The 26550-nt window shown below is 37.1% G+C and overlaps 2 protein-coding genes and 1 long non-coding RNA gene across 14 annotated transcripts in view; 1 reads left to right on the forward strand and 2 right to left on the reverse strand.

Moving 5' to 3' along the window:
• Nucleotides 1-10839, forward strand: part of dhrsx (dehydrogenase/reductase (SDR family) X-linked) — a 19625-nt gene extending 8786 nt beyond the window's left edge. For both annotated transcript variants that reach the window (XM_034550975.1, XM_034550983.1), the window contains 2 exons: nt 97-304; nt 9906-10839. In XM_034550975.1, coding sequence (XP_034406866.1) covers nt 97-304; nt 9906-10085 — 388 coding nt within the window. In that variant the 3' untranslated portion in view covers nt 10086-10839. The remainder of the gene's footprint in view (nt 1-96; nt 305-9905) is intronic.
• Nucleotides 9999-14036, reverse strand: LOC117743182. 3 transcript variants are annotated; one of them, XR_004611079.1, is made up of 3 exons: nt 13942-14036; nt 11768-11836; nt 9999-10111 (listed from the first exon to the last, which is right to left on the reverse strand). It is a non-coding gene; the product is annotated as an uncharacterized LOC117743182 (long non-coding RNA). The 3 variants fall into 3 exon arrangements; XR_004611081.1 differs by having other exon boundaries at nt 11768-11886; nt 13942-14026; XR_004611080.1 differs by having other exon boundaries at nt 11768-11902; nt 13942-14021.
• A 527-nt stretch (nt 14037-14563) lies between these two features.
• cep70 (centrosomal protein 70) lies at nt 14564-25874 on the reverse strand. 9 transcript variants are annotated; one of them, XM_034552610.1, is made up of 16 exons: nt 25760-25874; nt 25338-25357; nt 24935-25034; nt 22307-22430; nt 21194-21374; nt 20896-21071; nt 20760-20819; nt 20599-20674; nt 20430-20518; nt 20272-20350; nt 20041-20193; nt 19765-19917; nt 19454-19622; nt 19262-19370; nt 19100-19179; nt 18854-18987 (listed from the first exon to the last, which is right to left on the reverse strand). In XM_034552610.1, exons 2-16 carry the CDS (start codon nt 25344-25346, stop codon nt 18914-18916), a joined length of 1632 nt encoding a protein of 543 aa, XP_034408501.1. In that variant the 5' UTR covers nt 25347-25357; nt 25760-25874; the 3' UTR covers nt 18854-18913. The 9 variants fall into 9 exon arrangements, 8 of the variants coding, with proteins under 8 accessions (XP_034408461.1, XP_034408501.1, XP_034408452.1 ...); XM_034552561.1 differs by having other exon boundaries at nt 25107-25357; XM_034552602.1 differs by having other exon boundaries at nt 22307-22460; nt 24935-25031; nt 25760-25873.
• Between the last annotated feature and the right edge of the window lie 676 nt (nt 25875-26550).

Raw genomic sequence — 26550 nt, forward strand, 5'->3', positions numbered from 1 at the left:
ATGGGATCTCGGGTCCTTGGTGTCTTCAGATCCGTCGTCCATGGATTGATAAGTAGATCAAGAGTATGACCCCCCCCCCCCCCCCCCCCTGTCCAGGATCTGCTACAGTTCCCACGGGGCCTACTCCCAGAGCAAGCTGGCTCTGGTCCTCTTTACCTACTACCTGCAGGAGCAGCTGACGGCCGGCTGCTTCCCGGTGACCGTCAACGCGGTGGACCCTGGCATGGTGGACACGGCGCTGTACAACAACCTGTGGAGTCTGGCGCAGGCCCTGAAGAGACCGGTGGCCAAGACCCTGTTCAGGGTACGTCTTCAGTCAGGTTCCACGTGAAGGTTCTCCTGTCTTGTACATGCATATATACATACATACATGTATGTATACATACATGTATGTATACATACATGTATGTATACATACATGTATGTATACATGTATGTATACATGTATGTATGTATGTATACATGTATGTATACATGTATGTATACATACATGTATGTATACATGTATGTATACATGTATACATACATGTATGTATACATACATACATGTATGTATACATGTATGTATACATGTATACATACATGTATGTATACATACATACATGTATGTATACATACATACATGTATGTATACATGTATACATACATGTATGTATACATACATACATACATGTATGTATACATGTATGTATGTATACATACATACATACATGTATGTATACATGTATACATACATGTATGTATACATACATACATGTATGTATACATACATACATACATGTATGTATACATACATGTATGTATACATACATACATGTATGTATACATACATACATACATGTATGTATGTATACATACATACATGTATGTATACATACATACATACATGTATGTATACATACATGTATGTATACATACATGTATGTATACATACATACATACATGTATGTATACATACATGTATGTATACATACATACATGTATGTATACATACATACATACATGTATGTATACATACATGTATACATACATACATGTATGTATACATACATACATGTATGTATACATACATGTATGTATACATACATACATGTATACATACATACATGTATGTATACATACATACATGTATGTATACATACATGTATGTATACATACATGTATGTATACATACATGTATGTATGTATACATGTATGTATGTATACATACATGTATGTATACATACATGTATGTATACATACATGTATGTATGTATACATACATGTATGTATACATACATGTATGTATGTATACATGTATGTATGTATGTATACATACATGTATGTATACATACATACATGTATGTATGTATGTATACATACATGTATGTATACATACATGTATGTATGTATACATACATGTATGTATGTATACATACATGTATGTATACATACATGTATGTATGTATACATACATGTATGTATACATACATGTATGTATGTATACATACATGTATGTATGTATACATACATGTATGTATACATACATGTATGTATACATACATGTATGTATACATACATGTATACATACATACATGTATGTATACATACATGTATGTATACATACATACATGTATGTATACATACATGTATGTATGTATACATACATACATGTATGTATACATGTATGTATACATGTATGTATACATGTATGTATACATACATGTATGTATACATGTATGTATACATGTATGTATACATGTATGTATACATGTATGTATACATACATGTATGTATACATACATGTATGTATACATACATGTATGTATACATACATGTATGTATACATACATGTATGTATACATACATACATGTATGTATGTATACATACATGTATGTATGTATACATACATGTATGTATACATACATGTATACATACATGTATGTATACATACATGTATGTATACATACATACATGTATGTATACATACATGTATGTATACATACATACATGTATGTATGTATACATACATGTATGTATACATGTATACATACATGTATGTATGTATGTATACATACATACATGTATACATACATGTATGTATGTATGTATGTATACATACATGTATGTATACATGTATACATACATACATGTATGTATGTATACATACATACATGTATGTATGTATACATACATACATGTATGTATACATACATGTATGTATACATACATACATGTATGTATGTATACATACATGTATGTATACATGTATACATACATACATACATGTATACATACATGTATGTATGTATGTATGTATACATACATGTATGTATACATGTATACATACATACATGTATGTATGTATACATACATACATGTATGTATACATACATGTATGTATACATACATACATGTATGTATGTATACATACATGTATGTATACATGTATACATACATGTATGTATGTATGTATACATACATACATGTATACATACATGTATGTATGTATGTATGTATACATACATGTATGTATACATGTATACATACATACATGTATGTATGTATACATACATGTATGTATGTATACATACATGTATGTATACATACATGTATGTATGTATGTATACATACATGTATGTATACATACATACATGTATGTATACATACATACATGTATACATACATACATGTATGTATACATGTATGTATGTATACATACATACATGTATGTATACATGTATGTATGTATACATACATGTATGTATACATACATACATGTATGTATACATACATACATGTATGTATACATACATACATGTATGTATACATACATACATGTATACATACATACATGTATACATACATGTATGTATACATACATGTATGTATACATGTATGTATACATGTATACATACATGTATACATACATGTATACATACATGTATGTATACATACATGTATGTATACATGTATGTATACATGTATACATACATGTATACATACATGTATGTATACATGTATGTATACATACATGTATGTATACATGTATGTATACATGTATACATACATGTATACATACATGTATGTATACATGTATGTATACATACATACATGTATGTATGTATACATACATACATGTATGTATACATACATGTATGTATACATACATGTATGTATACATACATACATGTATGTATACATACATGTATGTATGTATACATACATGTATGTATACATACATACATACATGTATGTATACATACATGTATGTATACATACATACATACATGTATGTATACATGTATGTATACATGTATACATACATACATACATACATGTATGTATACATGTATGTATACATGTATACATACATGTATACATACATGTATGTATACATACATGTATGTATGTATACATACATGTATGTATGTATACATACATGTATGTATGTATACATACATGTATGTATACATGTATGTATGTATACATACATGTATGTATGTATACATACATGTATGTATGTATACATACATGTATGTATACATGTATGTATGTATACATACATGTATGTATGTATACATACATGTATGTATACATACATACATACATGTATGTATACATACATGTATGTATACATACATACATACATGTATGTATGTATGTATACATACATGTATGTATGTATACATACATGTATGTATACATGTATGTATGTATACATACATGTATGTATGTATACATACATGTATGTATACATACATGTATGTATACATACATGTATGTATGTATACATACATGTATGTATACATACATACATGTATGTATGTATACATACATGTATGTATACATACATACATGTATGTATGTATACATACATGTATGTATACATACATACATGTATGTATACATACATGTATGTATGTATACATACATGTATGTATACATACATACATGTATGTATACATACATACATGTATGTATGTATACATACAAGTATGTATGTATACATACATACATGTATGTATACATACATACATGTATGTATACATACATACATGTATGTATACATACATACATGTATGTATACATACATGTATGTATACATACATACATGTATGTATACATACATACATGTATGTATACATACATACATACATGTATGTATACATACATGTATGTATACATACATGTATGTATACATACATGTATGTATACATACATGTATGTATACATACATGTATGTATGTATGTATACATGTATACATACATACATGTATGTATACATGTATACATACATGTATACATACATGTATGTATACATACATGTATGTATACATACATGTATGTATGTATACATACATGTATGTATACATACATGTATGTATACATACATGTATGTATGTATACATACATGTATGTATACATACATGTATGTATACATACATGTATGTATGTATGTATGTATGTATACATACATGTATGTATACATACATGTATGTATGTATGTATACATGTATACATACATACATGTATGTATACATGTATGTATACATGTATACATACATGTATACATACATGTATGTATACATACATGTATGTATGTATACATACATGTATGTATACATACATGTATGTATACATACATGTATGTATGTATGTATACATACATGTATGTATACATACATGTATGTATGTATGTATACATACATGTATGTATACATACATGTATGTATACATACATGTATGTATGTATACATACATGTATGTATACATACATGTATGTATGTATGTATACATACATGTATGTATGTATACATACATGTATGTATACATACATGTATGTATACATACATGTATGTATACATACATGTATGTATACATACATGTATGTATACATACATACATACATGTATGTATGTATACATACATGTATGTATACATACATACATGTATGTATACATACATGTATGTATACATGTATGTATACATGTATACATACATGTATACATACATGTATGTATACATGTATGTATACATGTATACATACATGTATACATACATGTATACATACATGTATGTATACATGTATGTATACATGTATACATACATGCATGTATGTATACATGTATACATACATGCATGTATGTATGTATACATGTATGTATGTATGCATGGATATATAAATGTATACATACATACATGCATGTATGTATGCATGTATGTATACATGTATACATACATGTATACATACATGTATGTATACATGTATGTATACATGTATACATACATGTATACATACATGTATGTATACATACATGTATGTATGTATGTATACATGTATACATACATGTATACATACATGTATGTATACATACATGTATGTATACATACATGTATACATACATGTATGTATACATACATGTATGTATACATACATGTATGTATACATACATGTATGTATACATGTATGTATACATACATGTATGTATACATACATGTATGTATACATACATGTATGTATACATGTATACATACATGTATACATACATGTATGTATACATACATGTATGTATACATACATGTATGTATACATACATGTATGTATACATGTATACATACATGTATACATACATGTATACATACATGTATGTATACATGTATACATACATGTATACATACATGTATACATACATGTATGTATACATACATGTATGTATACATACATGTATGTATACATACATGTATGTATACATGTATACATACATGTATACATACATACATGTATGTATACATACATGTATGTATACATACATGTATGTATACATACATGTATGTATACATGTATGTATACATGTATACATACATGTATGTATACATACATGTATGTATACATACATGTATGTATACATACATGTATGTATACATGTATGTATACATGTATACATACATGTATGTATACATACATGTATGTATACATACATGTATGTATACATGTATACATACATGTATGTATACATACATGTATGTATACATGTATGTATACATGTATACATACATGTATGTATACATACATGTATGTATACATACATGTATGTATACATACATGTATGTATACATGTATACATACATGTATGTATACATACATGTATGTATACATACATGTATGTATACATACATGTATGTATACATGTATACATACATGTATACATACATACATGTATGTATACATACATGTATGTATACATACATGTATGTATACATACATACATGTATGTATACATACATGTATGTATACATACATGTATGTATACATACATGTATGTATACATACATGTATGTATACATACATGTATGTATACATGTATGTATACATGTATACATACATGTATACATACATGTATGTATACATACATGTATGTATGTATACATACATGTATGTATACATACATACATGTATACATACATACATGTATGTATGTATACATACATGTATGTATGTATACATACATGTATGTATGTATACATACATGTATGTATGTATACATACATGTATGTATATATACATACATGTATGTATGTATACATACATGTATGTATGTATACATACATGTATGTATGTATACATACATGTATGTATGTATACATACATGTATGTATACATACATACATGTATGTATACATACATGTATGTATGTATACATACATACATGTATGTATACATACATGTATGTATGTATACATACATACATGTATGTATACATACATGTATGTATGTATACATACATACATGTATGTATACATACATGTATGTATGTATACATACATACATGTATGTATACATACATGTATGTATGTATACATACATGTATGTATGTATACATACATACATGTATGTATACATACATGTATGTATGTATACATACATACATGTATGTATACATACATGTATGTATGTATACATACATGTATGTATGTATACATACATGTATGTATGTATACATACATACATGTATGTATACATACATGTATGTATGTATACATACATACATGTATGTATACATACATGTATGTATGTATACATACATGTATGTATACATACATACATGTATGTATACATACATACATGTATGTATACATACATGTATGTATGTATACATACATACATGTATGTATACATACATGTATGTATGTATACATACATACATGTATGTATACATACATGTATGTATGTATACATACATACATGTATGTATACATACATGTATGTATGTATACATACATACATGTATGTATACATACATGTATGCATGTATACAGACAAGTTGTATGCATACATACATACATGCATGTATACATACATACATGTATGTATACATACATACATGTATGTATACATACATGTATGTATGTATACATACATACATGTATGTATACATACATGTATACATGTATGTATACATACATGTATACATGTATGTATACATGTATACATACATGTATACATACATGTATGTATGTATACATACATGTATACATGTATGTATACATGTATACATACATGTATACATGTATGTATACATACATACATGTATGTATACATACATACATGTATGTATACATGTATGTATGTATACATACATGTATGTATACATACATGTATGTATACATACATACATACATGTATGTATACATGTATACATACATGTATACATGTATGTATACATGTATACATACATGTATACATACATGTATGTATACATACATGTATGTATACATACATGTATGTATACATACATGTATGTATACATACATGTATACATACATGTATGTATACATACATGTATGTATACATACATGTATGTATACATACATGTATGTATACATACATGTATGTATACATACATGTATGTATACATACATGTATGTATATATGTATACATACATGTATGTATACATACATGTATGTATACATGTATACATACATGTATGTATACATACATACATACATGTATGTATACATGTATACATACATGTATACATGTATGTATACATGTATACATACATGTATACATACATGTATGTATACATACATGTATGTATACATACATGTATGTATACATACATGTATGTATACATGTATACATACATGTATACATGTATGTATACATGTATACATACATGTATACATACATACATGTATGTATACATACATGTATGTATGTATACATACATGTATGTATGTATACATGTACATGTATGTATACATACATACATGTATGTATACATACATGTATGTATGTATACATGTACATGTATGTATACATACATACATGTATGTATACATGTATGTATACATACATGTACATGTATGTATACATGTACATGTATGTATACATACATACATGTATGTATACATACATGTATGTATGTATACATACATGTATACATACATACATGTATGTATGTATACATACATGTATACATACATGTATGTATGTATGTATACATACATGTATACATACATGTATGTATGTATACATACATGTACATGTATACATACATACATGTATGTATGTATACATACATACATGTATGTATGTATACATACATACATGTATGTATACATACATGTATGTATGTATACATGTATGTATACATACATACATGTATGTATACATGTATGTATACATACATGTATGTATGTATACATGTACATGTATGTATACATACATACATGTATGTATACATGTATGTATACATACATACATGTATGTATGTATACATACATGTATGTATGTATACATACATGTATGTATACATGTATACATACATACATGTATGTATACATACATGTATGCCTGTATACATACATGCATGTATGTATACATACATACATGTATGTATACATGTATACATGTATACATACATACATACATGTATGTATACATACATGTATACATACATACATGTATGTATACATACATGTATGTATGTATACATACATACATGTATGTATGTATACATACATACATGTATGTATGTATACATACATGTATGTATACATGTATGTATGTATACATACATACATGTATGTATGTATACATACATACATGTATGTATGTATACATACATGTATGTATACATACATACATGTATGTATACATACATGTATGTATGTATACATACATGTATACATACATACATGTATGTATACATACATACATGTATGTATACATACATACATGTATGTATGTATACATACATACATGTATGTATACATACATACATACATGTATGTATGTATACATACATGTATGTATGTATACATACATACATGTATGTATACATACATACATGTATGTATACATACATACATGTATGTATGTATACATACATACATGTATGTATACATACATACATGTATGTATGTATACATACATGTATGTATGTATACATACATACATGTATGTATGTATACATACATACATGTATGTATACATACATACATGTATGTATGTATACATACATGTATGTATGTATACATACATGTATGTATGTATACATACATACATGTATGTATACATACATACATGTATGTATGTATGTATACATACATACATACATGTATGTATGTATACATACATGTATGTATGTATACATACATACATGTATGTATACATACATACATGTATGTATACATACATACATGTATGTATGTATACATACATACATGTATGTATACATACATACATGTATGTATGTATACATACATACATGTATGTATACATACATACATGTATGTATGTATACATACATACATGTATGTATACATACATACATGTATGTATACATACATACATGTATGTATACAGGTTTGTCCTGTACTTCTGAGGGGCTAACGGGTTCCTCTTGCTGTCCTCAGACTCCAGCAGAGGGAGCCTCCATCTCCATCTACGCCGCGGCGGCCCCCGACATGGAAGGCGTGGGGGCTTGTTACCTGTACAACAGCCTCAAGACGCAGTCCTCCGACAGCTCCTACGACGCCGAGCTCCAAGCCCGGCTGTGGAAGAAGAGCTGCGAGCTGGTGGGCCTCCAGGGGTAGCACCACCACGGACTCCCTCTGGCTACCTGGCACAGACGGCACCCAAATCATCCCACTTTTATGAAATGCAAATAAACAACAAAATTACATTTTGAGGGAAATGTGTTTTCTCCTGGAGGTCGTCAGCACAGGAGTTTTACCAAGGAGACCACATTCTCTTTTTTTAATTCATGCTTAACTTACGTTACTAACTTATGAAGTTTTTACTAAACCTTAACAAGTCCTTTTATCGTGCCATACTTCATGAATACCTTACTGGTGATTATCTCTATTTGTGATTTTAATGTGATTCATGAGTTAGTGTTCAGTCACAACATAATCTGGGACTGACTATTTAAATTGAGCCAAAAATTATTGAATGTACATTAACTTTATAGCTTAAAGGGCGCATTGAATAAGTTTCACTGCAGTCTTTAGATTTCCTGTTTACGTGCAATTTTTTTTTTTTTTTGCCTCAATGAAAATTAATGAATCAACATTTATAGTGTTATGCCTTTTCCAGATTGTATTATTTGAGCCAACATGTTTACATTATAAGAACAGATTGTGACAGACCTATTCATGTGTTAATAAACAAGTTACTTTGTATTTTACATTAATACTATGTTTTTCCTGATCTGAGGTCAAAGCTCAGAGATGTCATACAAATGGTAAAGCCTGTAGATTATATATATATATACACACACACACGTATATATTGCCTCAGCTGGGGTTAATCGGTTTGTCTCTTCTCAATAAAGAGCGAGGAGCGTCACCGAGCCGGTATGTGTGTTTGTTGGTAATAAAAGCATTTTGGAACTACCTCAAGCTCTGTGCAAGTCCGAGATCACCGGGTAACAGGGAAACCTGTTCCAATATATATACACACGTATATACATATACACGTATATATATATATACGTGTATATATATATATATATATATATATACACGTATATACATATACACGTATATATATATATATACGTGTATATATATATATATATATGTATATATATATATATACGTGTATATATATATATACATATATGTATATATATGTATGTATATGTGTATACGTATATATATATATATACATATACATACATATAATACATATATGTATATATATATATATATACATACATATATATACATATATGTATCTACGTATATATATACATACACATATATACACATATATATGTGTATATATATATATACACGTATATATATATACACATATATATATATATATGTGTATATGTATATATATATATACACGTATATATATACACACATATATATATATGTACATATATATATATATATGTACATATATATATATATATGTATACATATATATATATATATGTATACATATATATATATATATAAACGTATATATATACACGTATATATATATATATACATGTACATATATATATATATATACATATGTATATATATATGTATATATATATATATGTACATATATATATATATATGTATATATATATATATGTATATATATATATATATATATGTACATATATATATATATATATATGTACATATATATATATATATATACACATGTATATGTATATATATATGTACATATATATATATATATATATACATACACACACACATACTTTACACTTTAGTTCATGAATGACCGGAGACAGACGGATGATTACCTTTCCCCTCGACGTCTTCCTCCTGAATCCTCCGGACAGCTGCTGCTCCCTCTTCCCTCTCGTTTCCAGCTGGAGATGATGGACATCAGAGAGACTTGGTGATGTCCATCAGACATCTACTGCAACTCAACCAGACTGACTAAAGCTCATGTAGTCATTCATATATACATATATATACATATATATATATATATACATATACATATATACACATATATATATACATATATATATATACACACATATAAAAATAAATATATACACACACACATATATATATGTATATATACATATATATACAAATACATATACCAGCTTGTTCTTGCCCAGCTTTTTCAACACTTAACAAATGGCATTAATATTAGTATTAGCCTACAGCAAGATAATAATGAAAATTACATGGTGCCATCACAGCATTGATTATACACGGCTCTGTAGGCTTTTTGTCCGCATCTGACCAGATGACGACATAGTTCCTTTCAAAAGTATGAGCAATTGTAAAGTTTATATTTTATCTTACTTCATGGAATAATTATTTTTCCTTCACAAAAAAAGAAGAGATCCACCCTCAGGCTGCACCAGCATGTAGCCATTTAGCATCAACTGTTTCATCCAGTACACGTGTGCATTGTGACCTCATGATCACAGACTCAGGTTGAACTAGCCTAATGCTACAGTGTTAGGCTATGTGGGTGAGCTTAAGGTGTGCAGCATGTTTATAATCACATAGACTCAGGTTGAACTAGCTTAATGCTACAGTGTTAGGCTATGTGGGTGAGCTTAAGGTGTGCAGCATGTTTATAATCACATAGACTCAGGTTGAACTAGCTTAATGCTACAGTGTTAGGCTATGTGGGTGAGCTTAAGGTGTGCAGCATGTTTATAATCACACAGACTCAGGTTGAACTAGCTTAATGCTACAGTGTTAGGCTATGTGGGTGAGCTTAAGGTGTGCAGCATGTTTATAATCACATAGACTCAGGTTGAACTAGCTTAATGCTACAGTGTTAGGCTATGTGGGTGAGCTTAAGGTGTGCAGCATGTTTATAATCACACAGACTCAGGTTGAACTAGCTTAATGCTACAGTGTTAGGCTATGTGGGTGAGCTTAAGGTGTGCAGCATGTTTATAATCACATAGACTCAGGTTGAACTAGCTTAATGCTACAGTGTTAGGCTATGTGGGTGAGCTTAAGGTGTGCAGCATGTTTATAATCACACAGACTCAGGTTGAACTAGCTTAATGCTACAGTGTTAGGCTATGTGGGTGAGCTTAAGGTGTGCAGCATGTTTATAATCACATAGACTCAGGTTGAACTAGCTTAATGCTACAGTGTTAGGCTATGTGGGTGAGCTTAAGGTGTGCAGCATGTTTATAATCACATAGACTCAGGTTGAACTAGCTTAATGCTACAGTGTTAGGCTATGTGGGTGAGCTTAAGGTGTGCAGCATGTTTATAATCACACAGACTCAGGTTGAACTAGCTTAATGCTACAGTGTTAGGCTATGTGGGTGAGCTTAAGGTGTGCAGCATGTTTATAATCACACACTCAGGTTGAACTAGCTTAATGCTACAGTGTTAGGCTATGTGGGTGAGCTTAAGGTGTGCAGCATGTTTATAATCACATAGACTCAGGTTGAACTAGCTTAATGCTACAGTGTTAGGCTATGTGGGTGAGCTTAAGGTGTGCAGCATGTTTATAATCACATAGACTCAGGTTGAACTAGCTTAATGCTACAGTGTTAGGCTATGTGGGTGAGCTTAAGGTGTGCAGCATGTTTATAATCACATAGACTCAGGTTGAACTAGCTTAATGCTACAGTGTTAGGCTATGTGGGTGAGCTTAAGGTGTGCAGCATGTTTATAATCACATAGACTCAGGTTGAACTAGCTTAATGCTACAGTGTTAGGCTATGTGGGTGAGCTTAAGGTGTGCAGCATGTTTATAATCACACAGACTCAGGTTGAACTAGCTTAATGCTACAGTGTTAGGCTATGTGGGTGAGCTTAAGGTGTGCAGCATGTTTATAATCACATGTGCTTACCGTTCTTTGAACTCTTTGTAAAGTTGGGGTGTGTGTCTGAAAGGTGCTTTAATGTTTGACGTGTTGCTCCCTGGTCTGAGTGGAAACACTGTCTGCAATGTAGCCAACAATGTAGCCAAAGTACTTACAGATTTCACTTCTGGCATCTTTTTTACAAAAAGCCGATGACGGTCGGTAAGAGCTCCGGCCGTGACGCCATGTTGTCTCCCCAGCGATGACTGAGTGAGCGCGCTGCGCAGCCCCGCCCCCTTGCAGTCAACGCGCTGGGTAGCCCCGCCCCCTTGCAGTCAACGCGCTGGGTAGCCCCGCCCCCTTGCAGTCAACGCGCTGGGTAGCCCCGCCCCCTTGCAGTCAACGCGCTGGGTAGCATTAATGATCAGAGTAGTGCGCGCGCTCTGATCGGGAGCTATTTTAATAAAGTATCGATACTGAAAATATGCAAAAACGTATCGTTTTAAACGTACTGGTACCGCGGTACCTTTTTAGAATCGGTACACCGTGCAACCCTAATATATATACATATATATACATACATATACATATATATATACATATACATATATATATATATATATACACATATATATATATACACATATATATATACACATACACATATATATACACATATACATATATATATATACATATATATATATATATACACATATATCCTTCATTCCTTAAAGAGCTCTTCAATAGATTTACATAATAAATATTCTAATCAGACACGCAGTCCTTCATGTGCAGTGATCCAGTTTATTTAAAGATTATTGTTTTTCAAACAAAGGTTTGAGTCATATAACGTATGATGATTAAATTAAAAGATTAGAGCCGTTTGGCTCAAAGATGTACTAAAAAAGATCAAAGGCTTCATGGTCCATCACAAACCCCTGGTCTCCTGAAGGCCCTCAGACCAGCTGGGGGAGTTAAACACGTTGTTGCCATGTTACTATATATTGTTACTATGTTACTATATGTTGTTGTTGTTGTTGTTGTAGTAGTTGATTGATACAGGATGTACATACACATTGACAATGATATATCAGCACACACCATCAGGATGACTTTCCACACTTCAAAGTGTTTATGTGATGCAGTCTGGTTCCATCCACCACCTCGTGCACTACACGTGCACTACACATTCCTGGCTTAGCTGGTGTCGTCTCCAACAAGTCACACAGCAACAGTCCTCTGACCTGCCTCACGTGCACTAAAACCTGAAGTCACAGCAACAGTCCTCTGACCTGGCTCACGTGCACTAAAACCTGAAGTCACACAGCAACAGTCCTCTGACCTGGCTCACGTGCACTAAAACCTGAAGTCACACAGCAACAGTCCTCTGACCTGGCTCACGTGCACTAAAACCTGAAGTCACACAGCAACAGTCCTCTGACCTGGCTCACGTGCACTAAAACCTGAAGTCACACAGCAACAGTCCTCTGACCTGCCTCACGTGCACTAAAACCTGAAGTCACACAGCAACAGTCCTCTGACCTGGCTCACGTGCACTAAAACCTGAAGTCACACAGCAACAGTCCTCTGACCTGGCTCACGTGCACTAAAACCTGAAGTCACAGCAACAGTCCTCTGACCTGGCTCACGTGCACTAAAGGCTAGAGGCTCACACGCAGCCCTTCATGATGCATTCTGTAACTACTCAAATGGAGTCTCATGGACCATCTGAGAGATCGACCTTTTCAAGGCCTGATGATTACTTGAAATACAAAAGTTCACATTTTGAGATGTTGAATATCGTAAAGTATCAGCTCCAACTCATTAGTTCATCCAGCCTGGTGTTGACGTCCCTGTAAACCAGGTCCTGTCCTGTGTGAGCATTGATCTCACCCAAAGAAATGGGTCTTGGGTCTGGACTTAAAGGACCCAGACCCAGACCCCTCCTCCGACTCACGGAACGTGGTGCTGTGGACGATCTGCGAGGTCCTCAAGCGCAGCCTCTGCAGTTTGGGCTTCATCCTGCTGAGTGAGGACTTCCTCCTGAGGACCTTCGCTCTGGGTCGGGCCTCCCCGTCCACGGCGTCGCAGTCGTTGGGGTTGAGGAGCCTGAGGGGCTTCAGGTTGGACTGGAGAGCCTTGGAGAACCTCCAGCGGCCTCCGCCCCCGCGGTCTGCGTTCTTGGAGTCGGACCGCTCGTACGCGCCTATAATGTCCCGGATGTCCACGCTCACGTTGTCCGTGAGGTACTGGCAGGCCTTCCTCCCACTGTAGTCTCTGACCTCCACATCTGCGCTGTAGGCCCCCACCAGGAGCTTCACCACCTCCATGCGGTTGTGCATGGCGGCCACGTGCAGCGGCGTGTAGCCGGTGTTGGATCGGACATCGACATCGACGGGGACGTCGTGCTGCTTGGCGAAGTTGATGAGCAGGGCCATCAGCTCCGGCTTACCTTGCTTGGCCGCCCAGTGCAGGCAGGTGAAGCCGGTGACGAAGTCCTTCCTCAGGACCAGACTCGGGTCTGTGGCGAGGAGGGGGTACAAGTTGCCCCACTCCCCGTCGGAGCTGCACATCATCCACTCGTGTTCCAGCGGGTCCAGAGCCACCGAAGTCCGGTCGTCGTCCGGGTTGGAGGAGGCCAGGGAGGCCGAGTCGCCGTCGTTCCCGGAGGTCAGGTACACGGAGCTGCGCACCGCCATGCTGCGCCTCAGCTGGGGGGAGCTGCTCATCATGGCCTGGATGAAGTGCTTACGGCTGCTTTTGGGGCTGCCGAGGCCTTCGCTCCCAGACAGGCTGCGCGTGTCCGACTGCCCTCCGTCCTCGTCTGACTCCGGCGGCCTGGAGAGAACTCCTCGCCGGGACCCTTTCGAGTTCCTGAACGCCACGTTGATGTGTTCCAGCTCGTTCGGGCCTTCTGGGGAAAGAGACTCAACCGGTCGGTCTCTGGGGTGGAGTCCAACGCCGCCTGCGTCTACCTGTCCCGTAGAACCGGTCTGGACAGGCCCCGGCAGGTTGAACATGGATCCCTCTGCAGGAAGAGGCGAAGCTGTCATCACTGCGATGTCGGGTATCTCGACCCGGTGTCCAACCCGCTCCTTCTTGGACTCCCTCTTCTCTCGCTTGAAGCTTCCTCTGTTCCCCATCTCAAGCCCGTCGGTTTGCTCCGCACTAATGGCGGCGTGCGGAACTCTCACCTGGCCGTCACTTCCGTAACCTGAGCCAGGTGCGGCGCGAGGCCGGGCCCGGAGCTCCGCCGCGTCACAGCTGCGCGACCCCGCAGGATCCCGGTGATGGAGTCCCTCTTGATGGACCGCTCGGGTCCCGTCGCTCACGCGCCCGTTAAGCTGCTCCTTCTCGGGCACGCGGAACTTTTTCCTCAGGCAGACATATTTCATTTCGCTCTCCGTCTTCACAAAAGCGACGTTGTCCACGTAGTGTTTAAACTCCCTGCGGACGGCGGCTCTCTGCTCCGGCGCCTCCGGGAACGAGACCTTAAAGTGCTCAATTAAATCCGCGTGTTTCACTTTGCCCCCGCTCGCCGTCAGAAAGCCGAGCAGCGCCTCTCGGGTGCACTCGGACGCCATTGTTAACCGCTCGCTGTGGTTCCCGTGAAAGCAGCGACGCTCCACGTCAACATGAACTAAAGTAAGCGAATCAAGGAGACCCGTTCATGTGGCGCGTGAGCGAGCGCGAGAGCTTTTCACTGCGTTGTATTTCTAGCGTTCTCCGCCTCCTAGCAACCGAGTGTCGGAAACGGACAGCCGCGGACCGTACCATTTCTTTTGTAGGGGGGTTAATGGTTGAAACCTATGGTTAAAAGCCGTTAAAAAACGTTATTCGTGTCGTCTATGAACTGCTAAACCTTTTATTACGGACACGTTCAAACGTGATTGCGTTTGAAATTAAATGTAATACATTCTATAACATTTTAGTTTAGCCCCTTCTGAATTAAACGGTCCTCGAGGGCCATACCAGGTTGGCACTGAAGCGTGAACAGAGAGCTGAAATCAATTTAGAGTGAACGTGTCCTTGTGGATAACGATGAGTCATGAGTCATGTGTGAACTGTGTGTTTTGGGGGAAAACATGAACAGTCAGGTAGACCATGAACGCGTCACTGGTATTCCAGGGGGTCATGGGAAGTATGCTAATACAGAGCTATCAGGAGTTTGATTGGTTATCTCAGAGCTCAGTGGCTTTATGATCACTTGTGCTGGTTAATCTACACATTTATTCTATGGACCCCCCTAATGTTAAAGATGGCATTGATATTGCCATAGTTAATGTACTTTTCTGCACTTGTTTTGTAATCACTTTATCACACAGAACAACAAATAAAAGCATGTGATTGATGGACACTATGAACAAAACAAATGTATATAAAAGAACTTCTAATTAAATATAGAAGATCACCAGTAGACTAACTGCAAACCAATTATATATAATTAAAAGAAAGGTATATGAAGCATTTCCCTATAAAACAAGTTATAGCCTGCTCCACAATAACCCCTCTTAATCACCACTTATGAACCCTGAACACACACAGACTTTGGACTTATGACTCCAAAATGTTCCACTTTTCACACACACACCTTTCCAACCCTTTGGGACTGCCTCCACCTCCTGGAGATACCGGCAGTTTGACTGTTATTAACCCACATTTAGCGTGTAAAACTGACTGTATATCCTCTAAGGCTGCACAATTCTGGCCAACAAAGGTTTTAAGGGATAAATTAACAAAGCACTGCTTTCACATCCATGTTGTGCTACATTCCTGCTGAAATAAGACGGGTCCTTCTTCACAGCGTATCTCTTCCAAGCTAAAATTTAAATCGTACCAAAACCCAAAATTAAGTCAACATTTGGATCTCCCCCTGGTGGTTGTTTTTAGAGCATGCATTATAAACATTAATATATCCCATTCAGTCTAATCGTGGGGAGCCAAAACCATGATCGCAATTAATATCTTTCAAACAACTCCAACAGCTTTAAAAGAGACACATCTTTTCATCCCAGTCTAAAGTGGTTGGTTCCCATTGTGTCGAGCTGCTTCTGTTTTAGTGAACATATCATATTCACTCATCTATCTTTATCTATTCAGTTTTTATTTGATACAAATCTAAAAAAGTAAATCATTGAACACCGCTCAGTCGGAGCATCGTTGTGCCGTTTGTTTCAAAGACTTCAGAGCAGGAAGGATGTCGTCCAGGAGACTCACTCCTGAAACACACATCGGCACGTTTCACATGTTTTTGCATCTTGTGACTCTCCGTATATGTTCTATAAGCGTATCTTTGTGTGTTTACATGTATTGTTTGTGTTTCATATTCACCCAGAGTGTGTAAGATATCCACGGTGAGGGCGTGGAAAGCTGGGAAGAACTCCTCGTGCTGCTTCACTTTGACGATGATGCTGCAGAACAGAGCGGTTTGGATTAAAGCCCGACAGGAACCACAGACCCACAACATGCGACGTGCTCTCCGCGTGCGACTACCTGTCGATGTCAGCGTCTCCCAGCAGGCGTTGGATCCCAGCAGGGTGCTCGGTGGAGGACACCAGTCGGGCCACCTGGTTCACCACCTCAGCAGGAGAAACCCTGCTGTCTGACACAGAACCACAAACCTACCGGATGACTACGGTCCAAACCCCTGCAGACTAAAGAACACGTAGAGCGTGCAGCTGGTACCTAGCTGCAGAACATCTCGGAGGTTCCTCAGGCTGTTCGTCATCACTCCCAGACGGCCGTAGACCTCGTTCATACGCGGGTACACTCCAGTGAGGGAGGTCACGTCAAACAGCTTCTGGAAGTGAGACACCATGGAGCCCAGAGTGTGTCGAGTGGGACTCCTGAGCACCTAGCAGCACCAAGCACAGCACAGAAAGGCCTCAAAGGTCCAGAGTGGCATCTCGTAGTGAAGCTACCGGTCACAACCAACTGAAGGTGGTTCACACCGTACAGCATGCATATTGCCACTACCGTGAGCAAGTGGTGCACACCTTCTCATCCTCAGCAGAGGTGTTTTCCAGCATGGTGTCCACCAGCAGCAGCATGTCCTCCACCCTCACTGCTTCGGCAGCATCATGGCCGCCTTCACATGGCTGCCAGGGCATCAGTCTGGCAGTCAACTTGTTTAAAGCTCTTTGCAGATCCTACAAACACATTGAAGAATTCGAGTCAGCGGAACATCTGGAAAAACATCCTCGAAGGTTCTTTTCCAGCTGCATCAACTGCTTCCTGGAGAAGGATCCGCTTCCTTTTCTGGTGGTGTTTACCTCCAGTAGGCGGAGCTGCTGGGCCCAGACCTCCAGTGTGGGGAGGAAGGTCTGAAACTCAGCCAGGTCCAGACCAGCAGAGGAGGGTCTCTGTCTGTGCAGTCGTAACGGAGCGCTGGGATTGGTCACAACGGCTCTGATGTCATTCAACAGCTGGGACTCAGGAGGGGAGATCAGTTAGTTTTGAAGTTAGAAAGAATAAATTAAATATATTCAGACCGACATGCTCACATGGTGATAGTGGGCACACAGACTGGGCTCACTGGCTCGGCCACTGGGGATCTCACTCATGTCCACTTCTTTTGGCAATCTGCAAAGAAGGTCGGTTCTAATTGGATCCATTACGGGATGCACAGGAAGCTCTCACAGCAGGCTAGAGGAACACGCACCTCGTCTCCAACTCCCGCTTCAGCTGCTGCACCTCCCGCTTCAGCGCTTCCATTCGACGTGTGCTTCCCTTTTGCTGTTCCTGGTACGCCTTGGAAAGAAATGCAGGAGCATGACCGACTGCTTCCAGGAGAACGCCTCTGAGAAGGAGTCGACGCTTTGTCAGCTCACCTCGAGGATGGTTTTCAAAGGTGGAGTAACCGCCTGCTGAGCCGCTGGAGTCCCTTCTGATGGACCCTTGACAGACCTGGGGTGAAGAGGAAGAGCTTCACGCCGCAGTAATCATCAGCCGTACCCGTCAAAGTGTTGAGAAACGCGTCAGCGTGCGGTACCTGAGCTCCTCCAGCAGCTGAGTCCTGTCGGTCTCATAGAAGTCGATCACATCCAACACTCTGCAAACAGAAGAACCGTCACTGAATACACACGCATGGATAACGTCGGGCTACTGTCGGTCCGCCGTGTCCTCACTGCTGGTCCGCTGCAGAGTTCTGCCGGCTGACTCGGTTGCAGATGTGCTGGAAGGCGTGGCTCTGGCGGGCCAACCGGCGCTCCTCTTCTTTGATGGTGAAATAGAGTTTCCTCTGCAGTCGAGCTGCTTCCTCCCTCTGTTGAGTCAGCTTCTGCTCCAGAGCCTGACTCTGTTTCTGGACCCGTGAAACACAAAGACACCCTTCATCTAGTAGTTCGTCTTCATGCTCCTGAGAAATACACTCTTTTACGCACATTAATAAACGACACAATGAATCCTTCATGTCCGCCTTCATACCCGAGCTTCTCGTTCGTCCTGCTGCAGTCGTTGCGTGTGGTCGTGCTGTTGGGCGGCCTTGCCGAGGTAGCGGTCCTCCAGGTCCTGGACTCGGGTCCTCACCAGGTCCAGCAGCCCCTCCAGCTCCGTGGCCCTCTGGGACTGCCGAGCGGCTCGACTGGTGTGCTCCCGAGCCTCCTCTCTAAAGACACGAGGGAGGTTCCTTCTAGTCTGGGATCTGGTTTTACTTTGGACTACGACTGTGTTCAGCCGTGTTCAGCCGTCTTCATTTCCTTTAGAAGAACTGGTATACGTGCTTTGCCTTTCTAACGGACATCATTGTGGTTTAAATGGTTCAATGGACGTCAGTGTTTACGGAGACCCATATGTTCATGATTATTGCAAAAGTGTTACTGCGTACATAATTGCAGTGCAAGTCCAGTTTACGAACATATTGCTCAATAACTCTCGGCGGGACCTTTTTGGTTAAATAAACAATAAATAAAAAGTGTTTGATTGATTATTTGTGCAGAAACTCAGTTTTCAGATCTGTCAATACAATTGTAGAATAATTTATTTAGTGGACATAATCAATTGATTATTTGAACATGAGGAAAATGTCATTCATTATTTTTTTATTTTGATTTGAGGCCGATTTAAAATAAGTTTTTTTCCTCCGATATAACACATTAGTCTTATAACTACAGTACTTATTTTGACTAAAGCTTATTATGGCCAGTATTGCAGTCCGTTGGCCAGCAGCTTCGTACCTGAGCTGGAGGACAGGTGCATCTGTGAGGCTGATTAGATGACAGGGGGACAGGTGGTCGACACACTGCATCTACATTATTAAGTAGACGGCCACGGTAATACATGCTGCAGGCACGTGCACACTGTTCTACTTCAATCTCAATCGCTCCATACACCATACGTTTCTAAATCTTCTGTGATGATTTATTTGTGTACAATTGTTAGATGAGACGGTTGTTTGGATACTAGAACTAGAAAATTAAAAATTGTGGTAATTGGAGAAACACAATTCAACAAACTACTGGTACTTAGCATAATGTCTTTATCTTGGGATAAGAATGGAAATATCAAAAGGGTGTGAAGACCTGGTTATGTTTGACCTACTTGAGTTGGTTGTTGGACTTGACGAGCTCCTGGATGAGAGCTTGTCTTCTCTCAGAGTCTGTGAGCATCGTCCTCAAAGTCATCCGGATCTCACCAGCTGACTTCTTGTCCAGCAGAACCAAATCTAAGGACACATGAGTATTCATATCCATCCCTAAAGACAGAACCATATCTAATGACACATGAGTCTAATGAGTATTCATATCCATCCCTAAAGACAGAACCATATCTAAGGACACATGAGTATTCATATCCATCCCTAAAGACAGAACCATATCTAATGACACATGAGTCTAATGAGTATTCATATCCATCCCTAAAGACAGAACCATATCTAAGGACACATGAGTATTCATATCCATCCCTAAAGACAGAACCAAATCTAATGACACATGAGTATTCATATCCATCCCTAAAGACAGAACCAAATCTAATGACACATGAGTATTCATATCCATCCCTAAAGACAGAACCATATCTAAGGACACATGAGTATTCATATCCATCCCTAAAGACAGAACCATATCTAATGACACATGAGTATTCATATCCATCCCTAAAGACAGAACCAAATCTAATGACACATGAGTATTCATATCCATCCCTAAAGACAGAACCATATCTAAGGACACATGAGTATTCATATCCATCCCTAAAGACAGAACCATATCTAAGGACACATGAGTATTCATATCCATCCCTAAAGACAGAACCAAATCTAATGACACATGAGTATTCATATCCATCCCTAAAGACAGAACCAAATCTAATGACACATGAGTATTCATATCCATCCCTAAAGACAGAACCAAATCTAATGACACATGAGTATTCATATCCATCCCTAAAGACAGAACCAAATCTAAGGACACATGAGTATTCATATCCATCCCTAAAGACAGAACCAAATCTAATGACACATGAGTATTCATATCCATCCCTAAAGACAGAACCAAATCTAATGACACATGAGTATTCATATCCATCCCTAAAGACAGAACCATATCTAAGGACACATGAGTATTCATATCCATCCCTAAAGACAGAACCATATCTAATGACACATGAGTATTCATATCCATCCCTAAAGACAGAACCATATCTAATGACACATGAGTATTCATATCCATCCCTAAAGACAGAACCATATCTAATGACACATGAGTATTCATATCCATCCCTAAAGACAGAACCATATCTAATGACACATGAGTATTCATATCCATCCCTAAAGACAGAACCAAATCTAAGGACACATGAGTATTCATATCCATCCCTAAAGACAGAACCATATCTAATGACACATGAGTATTCATATCCATCCCTAAAGACAGAACCAAATCTAAGGACACATGAGTATTCATATCCATCCCTAAAGACAGAACCAAATCTAATGACACATGAGTATTCATATCCATCCCTAAAGACAGAACCAAATCTAAGGACACATGAGTATTCATATCCATCCCTAAAGACAGAACCATATCTAATGACACATGAGTATTCATATCCATCCCTAAAGACAGAACCATATCTAATGACACATGAGTATTCATATCCATCCCTAAAGACAGAACCAAATCTAATGACACATGAGTATTCATATCCATCCCTAAAGACAGAACCAAATCTAAGGACACATGAGTATTCATATCCATCCCTAAAGACAGAACCATATCTAATGACACATGAGTATTCATATCCATCCCTAAAGACAGAACCAAATCTAAGGACACATGAGTATTCATATCCATCCCTAAAGACAGAACCATATCTAATGACACATGAGTATTCATATCCATCCCTAAAGACAGAACCAAATCTAAGGACACATGAGTATTCATATCCATCCCTAAAGACAGAACCAAATCTAAGGACACATGAGTATTCATATCCATCCCTAAAGACAGAACCATATCTAATGACACATGAGTATTCATATCCATCCCTAAAGACAGAACCAAATCTAAGGACACATGAGTATTCATATCCATCCCTAAAGACAGAACCATATCTAATGACACATGAGTATTCATATCCATCCATAAAGACAGAACCATATCTAATGACACATGAGTATTCATATCCATCCCTAAAGACAGAACCATATCTAATGACACATGAGTATTCATATCCATCCCTAAAGACAGAACCATATCTAATGACACATGAGTATTCATATCCATCCCTAAAGACAGAACCATATCTAATGACACATGAGTATTCATATCCATCCCTAAAGACAGAACCATATCTAATGACACATGAGTATTCATATCCATCCCTAAAGACAGAACCATATCTAATGACACATGAGTATTCATATCCATCCCTAAAGACAGAACCATATCTAATGACACATGAGTATTCATATCCATCCCTAAAGACAGAACCATATCTAATGACACATGAGTATTCATATCCATCCCTAAAGACAGAGTATCTGCAAACTCCTCAAAACAAAATGTAAAAAGTTTGATTTGTTAACATTGTAATGTCATCAGGACAGAAGTAAAGTATAGACATGCAACTAATGCCACCAAGCTGCAGGTTTCCATAGTAATAACAACATGGAGCAATCAGAGAACAGTATCAATGATCTAAAACATAGGAATCATTGACTCTCACCTGGAATATTCTTATTCTCTACAGGATCTGCGAAATGCACGGGCTTGAATCCACGATGCTGCAGGAGTGTGTTCACGTCATCCCATTGGACCTGCTCCTGCTGAAATACAGACGGGATCAATGAGACCACAAGCATCACGGAGCGATGGGCCCGTGGAGGCTCTGAAGTTACCTGCAGCTGCCTGCTAGTCCACAGATAAACATAAGTCTTATTGTTTGGTTGTAAACAAGGAGATGTGCTGCTGCCCGTGTCCATTGTTAAATGTGCTGCAGCTTCCTGAGCCTCGGTCCACCCAACCAGTGATCAGCTGTCTGCACCACTAATGCACCACAGGGGTGGATCCATTGTTCCTGTCAAGGCTCTGGTGGACTTGATCACGTGACGCTGCTCATGTGGACTCACCTGGGCCATCGTGTCCCCCTCTGCAGGAGACAGGACACAATGCATTATCATATATATCTTATTACAACGCGATTCATTCCATGCGATGCTGACCCCGACAAACAATAGCATTCAGGAAGTATTCCGGTGTACGAGTAGCCAACCCAGAGACTTCCACCTTAAAATATCAATAAAGTTCGTCATCAATGAACAGAAATGACGGAATATCAGTCGATCAACTAATGTGACGTTGCTTTAATATAACGTTAGCTAACGCTATGCACAAACAAGATAACGTAACGTGACGCCAGTAGTTACGTAGCTAGCTCCGTTAGCTTCTGTAGCTAACAAAGGGGCGTTTCCGCCGTTAGCGGTGTATCTGCTAAGTCACCGGTACGGCGGTAATTACTCGGTGAGGTACGGCGTGTTGGAGTTGCCGTTACCAGGTAGAGAGCTCTCTGCGACTGCGCAGCAGCAGCTGGTGGACAGCAACAGGCGCTACGGGTTAGCTACTTCCTCCATCTTTCCGCGACAAGCACATTCAAACCAACGCGCTGTGACGAATTCGTAGATAACCAATGGGATGCGGCTGTTTGGGTAGTCCCGCCCTTCTGTGCTGTGATTGGCTAGAAAGGGTTCCTTTTTTTTAAAGACAATATCATATACAATACACATAGGACAAGGACACATAAACTAACTTTTATGAGATTTTTAGATTTTCTCAAAAAATGTGTAGTTGTACAGCTTTCCATTGAGTCAAATAGTTGATTGTAAAAAGGATTTATTTTTTTAACAGTTTTCAGAAAACAAAGAAACAATGTCCTTGTTATTCCAAATGTTCTTTTGATGTAGTGAGAAATACAAGGGAGAGCAAGCCAACAGCATCTGCTTATGAAAGTTTGACAATTTGACTATGATTTGACTAATATTATAATTACACAATATAATAAAGTACAGCTCTAATTTAGGATAATACCTCATTTGGGATAACATTCAATACAGATGATGGGTTTTTAATCAATTGACAGAGCCAACACATGTTATGTTTTGTTAAGAGTTAATGAGTCCAGGAGATTCAACCCACCACATTGATTTGCGTTCATTATTACATATAAATCATTACATAATGACACCGTGACCTCCCCCATTGGTTTCTAGGCTTCCGTTTTGAAGCCTCGAGTTTAACATGTTGCCATTCGTCATCATTCAATTCAATTCAGTTTATTGACCTTAT

Source organism: Cyclopterus lumpus, chromosome 2 (genome assembly GCF_009769545.1).
Source record: "Cyclopterus lumpus isolate fCycLum1 chromosome 2, fCycLum1.pri, whole genome shotgun sequence".
Taxonomy (NCBI): domain Eukaryota; kingdom Metazoa; phylum Chordata; class Actinopteri; order Perciformes; family Cyclopteridae; genus Cyclopterus; species Cyclopterus lumpus.